Source organism: Rhincodon typus, unplaced genomic scaffold, assembly GCF_021869965.1.
Source record: "Rhincodon typus isolate 14 unplaced genomic scaffold, sRhiTyp1.1 hic_rhity00004610, whole genome shotgun sequence".
Taxonomy (NCBI): domain Eukaryota; kingdom Metazoa; phylum Chordata; class Chondrichthyes; order Orectolobiformes; family Rhincodontidae; genus Rhincodon; species Rhincodon typus.
In genome coordinates this window covers 501-6931 of record NW_025970248.1, presented here as the reverse complement: position 1 = coordinate 6931, position 6431 = coordinate 501, and the positions used below count along the sequence as shown (strand labels likewise).

The following is a 6431-nucleotide window of genomic DNA, read 5'->3' as shown; positions in this document are numbered from 1 at the left end:
TTTTGTGCACGCCCCAGCCCCTCCAAACCATATTCCCAGCATCCTCAGGTAATCTGTCCTGATGGTGAAGGCGATGAAGGATTGGCCGGTCCAGTTCCCAAAGAAACGGCCTCACTCTTGCCTCAATTCACCTTGGATCCCGAGGCCAGTTCAAACTGGTCGCAGATTCTCATGAGTCTGCGCGCTGACAGCGGATCTGAGCACAAAATGGTGACATCATCCATGTACAGGGAGGGTTTGATCTGCAGGCCTCTGCTGCCTGGAACCCTCTCAGGCTCACATCCTTCCTGATGGACTCAGCAAAGGGCTCCACACAACACACAAATGAGGCAGGAGAGAGAGGGCAGCCCTGCCTGACTCTGGATTTGATCGGGAAACTTTCTGATTCCCACCTGTTGATTGAGACTTCATGGAGGTCTGCGATATCCTGCCAAAGGCCTTCTCCTGGTCCAGACTGATGAGGCAGGTGTCCACCCCCCTGCCCTGTATAAAGGTGATCATATCCCTGTGGAGTGTGAAGTTCTCAGAGATTGTCCTGCCCAGTACAGCACATGTGTGGTTGAGGTAAATCATTGATCCCACAGCAGACCTGATCCAGTGGGCAATGACCTTAGATAGGATTTTGCAGTCCGCATTCAGTAGTGAAATTGATCACCAATTTCTGATTTCCTCCCTTTCTCCCTTCCGCTTGTAGATGAGGATGATGATTCCTCATGGATTCACTCATGGTCTCTACCAGAGGCATATTGTCACACACCTCCAGCAGGTCCTGGCCAATCAGGTCCCACAGAGTTGAATACAATTTGGCCGGTAAGCCGTCGCTTCCGGGAGTTTTATTCTTTTCTAAGGACTCAAGGGCCTTGGTCAGCTCATCCAGAGATAACAGTTGGCCCAGCCTCTCCCGCACGCTGTCATCTCAGACCTCAGTGATAGAGGACAGGAACAACTGACAGGCCGCTCTGGGTGTGGGCTTTGTGTCGTACAATCTGGTATAAAAGCATTTGCCGATCCTCAGGATGTCAGACTGAGATGACGTTACCGAGCCATCTTCTTCCTTCAGGCTGCTGAGTACGGAGCTCTCCTTGTGTACCTTCAGGAAGAAGAAACACGAGCACATCTCATCCTGCTCCACAGTGCGGAAACTGGAACGGAATATTATCTTGGAGGTCTCTGAGGCAAAGAGCAAGGCTTGTTGGCTCTTCACCTCCCGGAGATCCTTTTTCACATCAATCTCGATATATATAACTGTGATGCCTTCTGCTTCCTGCATGTTCCTGAATGTGTCCAGCTGCTGCTATAAACAATTCATGTGGTCTGACAGGGGCTGCAGTGTGGACATCCTACCAGCAGGTTGTGATGTCTCTGTGCCTTTAAGAGAGAGTTGTTCTGTGCCGTTTCTCTTGTAGAGCGGTGTTGCCAAAGTGGCGCGAGAATGTCTGCTTCAGAAGCAGTGGGTAAACAACTTTGAGCTCCCTGAGCAGTTTTTTTTTAAAATGAGACAAAAGAAGCATGAGTGAGTGCTCACACAGGCCCAGGGTTTCAGTTTGGCTTTCAGTTGGGGTTTAGAAGTTAGTTGTTGAAGCTGATAGATACAGCTCTCTCTCTGTTGCAGCAAAAAGAAAAAAATTGAGTCCTCTCTCTCTGCTGCTAGATTGTTTCTTTCAGTTTTCCTTTCTCCTGGACTGGAGAGGAGATAGCATGTGAGGAAAATCTGTTTTGTTGAATTTATCTTTGCCAAGGGGTGTGTTTATGAGATGCTGCTATATTGGAACAGTTGATGATTAGTAGTTAAATTATATATTAGTTTATTAAATAGAGATAAAGTTATGCCATTTTTTTGTTTGTATTTTAACTGTGCTGTAAGAATAAAGTGTGTTTTGCTTAAAGCCTGGTAGTGGCCCAATTGAATTGTATCTGGAGCACAGCACCTTTCACATACCTTTAAATTAAAATTTAAGAAATCTAGGTTCTAGGCTATCTCCTCGATATATTTGAGGGGGTTCGATCTATTTCATAACAAGATGTAATTGGCAAGGATGTTCGAACAGTCCCTGATTCCCCATGTCTCACAGGAGGAGCATACCACCCCATACTCTACCATTTCTCACCCTCTAGTGACGACTGAAATGAAAAACATCAATAAAGAGCTCAGTGTTGGGATCACAACTATTCACATTACACATTCACGATCCAGATGAAGGAAATGAGGGCATTGTTGCTGGATTTGCAGATGACTGAAAGATAGGTGGAGGGACAGATAGTGTCAAGGAAGCGGGGAGTCTGTAGAAGGACTTGAACAGGTTAGGAGAGTAGGCACCCCTTTCCTAGGGTGGAGGTAGCTATTATGAGGGGACATAGTTTTAAAGTGAGTGGAGGTAGATATAGGGGAGACGTCAGAGGTACGTTCTTTACTCAGAGAGTGGTCGAGGTATGGAATGCATTGCCGGAGAGGGTAGTGGAGTTGGCTTCATTTGGGGTATTTAAGCGGCTATTAGATAGGCATATGGATGCTAATATAAGGTAGGGGTGGAGGTTAGATAGACCTTAGGTTTAGGGTAAAAGTTCAGAACAACATTGTGGGCTGAAGGGCCTGTACTGTGCTGTACTGTTCTATTTTCTATGTTCTAAGTGGCAGATGGAATGTGATGTGGGAAAATTGTGAGGTTATGCACTCTGCTATGAAGAATACAGGCATAGTCTATTTTCTAAATGGGGAAAGGCTTTGGAAATCTGAAACACAAAAGGACTTGGGAATTCAAGATTCTCTTGGGATTAACATGCAGGTTCAGTTGACAGTTAGGAAGGCCGGTGCAATGTTAGCTTTTATTTCGAGAGGATTAGAATACAACAGCAGAAATGTACTGCTGAGGCCATGTAAGGCTCTGATCAGACTGCACTTGGAATATTGTGAGCTGTTGTGGACCCCATCTTTAAGGAAGGATTTTCTGGCCTTGGAAGGGGTGCAGAGGAGCTTCACGAGAATGACCCCGGGGTCAAGGGCTTGTCATATGAGGAACGTTTGAGGACTCTGGGTCTCTACTCGGAGTTTAGAAGGATGAGGGGGGAATCTCATTGAAACTTACAGAATGCTGACAGGCCTGGATAGAGCCAATGTGGAGAAAACGTTTTCACTAGTAAGAGAAACCAGGACCAAAGGGCACAGTCTCAGAGTGAAAGGACGACCCTTCAGAACTGAGATGAGGAGGAATTTCTTCATTCAGAGGGGGGTGAATCTGTGGAACTCATCGCCATAGAGGGCTATGGAGGTCAAGTCATTGAGTGTTTTTAAGACAGAGATAAATAGGTTCTTGATTAGTAAAGGGATCAAGGGTTACAGGGAGAAAGCAGGAGAATGGGGGTTAAGAAATAGATCACCCAGGATTGAATGACTTAATGGGCTAGATGGCCTAATTCTGTTCCTACATCTTATGGTCTCACCTCTCGAAGCAGAATTGTCCCTGGGATGACAACCAGACTGAGGAGGAGTATGCCTTCCACCATGAGGATGACGTTCTTCTGCGATTCCCTGATATTGAAGAACTTGTGGCGTGATTCTGGATAGGAGAGAGATTGGGAAGCTACAGGAGTGTGTGAAATGTGATGCACTGGTCCCCATCCTCAGTGGCAATTGGGAACTGCCATTTGAACCACTCTAGTCACCCAAATACCCACCCAAACAACACTCCACAGCCCCACCACATCTTTCTCCAATACCCACACCACACCCTCACCCAATACACACCCAACACCCATCTGTAGTGATTGTATTGAAGTCAGTCAGGTGGACCTCGTCGAGTATGAGTTCCCTGATTGGGACTGTCAACCTGGCCCAATCAGGGAGCCCTGGATGTTACCCCTGGTCCAATCAAGGAGCTCTGGATGTTACCCTTGGTCCAATCAGGGAGCCCTGGCTGTTACCCTTGGTCCAATCAGGGAGCCCTGGCTGTTACCCTTGGCACAATCAGGGAGCCCTGGATGTTAATCTGGCCCAATCAGGGTGCCCTGGCAGTTACCCTAGGTCCAATCAGGGAGCCCTGGCTGTTAACCTGGCCCAATCAGGGAGCCCTGGCTGTTAACCTGGTCCAATCAGGGATCCTTGGCTGACAGATATAAACAGGAATGTTGGCGGTTCTGAGAGTTGGCTCTAAGGGAGCTGGGTCAGTGTCAAGGACTCAACATGTATAAATAAAGGGGGACCTAATGATGGGATAGCAGCCCCTGTGGAGTTATTTAACCACTGACTCTCCCATCCAGTACCCACCCAGCAATACGCACCCACTCCCAACACCTGCCCATGCCCACACCTGACCCAGAGCAAACTCACTGCCCACCCACCAAGCCACCACACGTTCCTCGCTCCTGCCCCAACCTTCCTCTCCAGTCCCCCCCCCCCCCCCCCCACCCACTACAGAGGGAGACAACGGGTGCGTAAATGAGTTTGGGAGGTTTGCTGGTCATTTCCGATAACTTGACAAGCCCAGAAGGAGGGGCGAATGGGTAGTCTCCAGCAACCCAAGCTTGGTGCTGGAAAACCAGCTTCCATCCTACCCCGGCTACAGTGGCAGAAAGGGTGGAGTTGATTTGTCTAGACCCACTCACCCACCCAGACCACTTCCCTGTGCCCCTTATACCCAACCCCCCAACCTCTTCAACTCTCAACCCAATGCCTCCTCAAGGATGGGGACACTCACTGTAAAGCCGGAGTCCAACGCTGCAAGATATTTGTCTCGTCAGCGTGCTCTGGCAACGGTAAATGCCCAGGTCCTTCTCATTCACTTTCTCCCAACGGTACAGGGGTTTCTGGAAGTCAAGGATTTCCCAGGTTGAACTGTTGTAGTTCCTCATCTCCCAGGTGACATCCTCTCCAGAACTGACGCTGCACTGCAATTGGAATGAGTTTCCAAGCTCCGCTCGGACAGAAGGCATGGAAAAATTTCCGGGCACCGCTGAAAGTATAGAACAGTAGTCAATATCACCCGCTAGACAAACAGCACAGAAACTGACAGCTCACCCTGTAAACAGCTGCATATTTCAAAAGGCAAACTGAGAGGTGCGAACCTGCGCATGGCTTCATTGCTGAGATTCATTAGGCTCGGTTTTCGCTGTTTGACCTGGGGCTGAGTATTTTTCATCCATGAGCCATAAAGCCTTTGGAGAAGGTGAAAACCGAAAGAACTGTGGATGCTCTAAATCAGGAACAAAAACAGAAGTCGTTGGAAAAGCTCAGCAGGTCTGGGAGGAAGAGGACATACACGCACACTTCTGAGGAAGCGTCACCAGACCCGAAACGTTAAACTCTGGTTTTCTCTTCACAGGTGCTGCCAGACCTGCTGAGCTTTTCCAACAATTTCTGTTTTTGTTCCTTTGGAGGAGGTGAGTTTGATGCTTCTCAGACACAAGCTTGCGTCGGGTATCCAGGGGTTGGAAAGTGAAAGCTTCTTTGCAACTGGCTGAGATTTTTAAAATGGGTGTCTGACACAGAACTGTGAGAGGGCAGACCTTTGGAAATGCCTGTAAACCTAGACAGGTCTCTATTTGTTTCGCCCTCTCTCTCCCTCACACACACACACACACACACACTCATACTCACACACACATAAACACATACATATACACAAACTCACACACACACTCTCACACGCATACACACACGCAAACACTTGCACATGCACACACACACACACACACTCACAACGCAAACACGTAAACACATACATACACACAAACACACACACACACACAGAGTCACACGCATACACACACACGCGCACACACACACACACTCACATCACACACACGCGTGCACACACACATACGCTCACGTGCACACACACTCACATCACACACACACACTCACATAGACACACACACTCATACACACACACATCACACATACACCACACACGCACACACACACGCGTACACACACACACACATCTTACACACACTCACATCACACAGTTACATAAACACACACACATACATGTATACATGTACAGACACGTATCACACACACACTCACATACACACAAACACATATGCTTACATATACACACACACACATTCACATACACACTCACTCACTCACACAAACACACACACACAGGATCTCACACACACACTCTCACATATATACATTCACAGGCACACACTCAGAGACACACACACTCACGTGCACATATACACATACACACACCCTCACTCAGTCTAACACACACAGACACACACTCACATACACACACATACTCACACACACACTCACACACACATACATTCACTCACACAATAGTACACCACTCTCAAACACATTCACACAAACACACATATATAGACACAAACACACATATATAGACACAAACACACATGCATACGTACACACATAGAAACACACACTCACAGACAAACAAAAAATCAACCAGGTGGGCTGAAAG

The 6431-nt window shown here is 47.6% G+C and overlaps 1 protein-coding gene across 1 annotated transcript; it reads right to left on the bottom strand.

Annotated features, from left to right (window-relative positions):
• Nucleotides 1-1090: 1090 nt before the first annotated feature.
• LOC125481968 (B-cell antigen receptor complex-associated protein alpha chain-like) lies at nucleotides 1091-5089 on the bottom strand (the record flags this gene model as incomplete). The annotated part of the gene is made up of 4 exons (XM_048593926.1): nucleotides 5059-5089; nucleotides 4692-4946; nucleotides 3439-3554; nucleotides 1091-1294 (listed from the first exon to the last, which is right to left on the bottom strand). Coding segments are annotated over exons 1-4 (591 nt in total), but the record flags the coding sequence as incomplete, so codon positions are not given.
• Between the last annotated feature and the right edge of the window lie 1342 nt (nucleotides 5090-6431).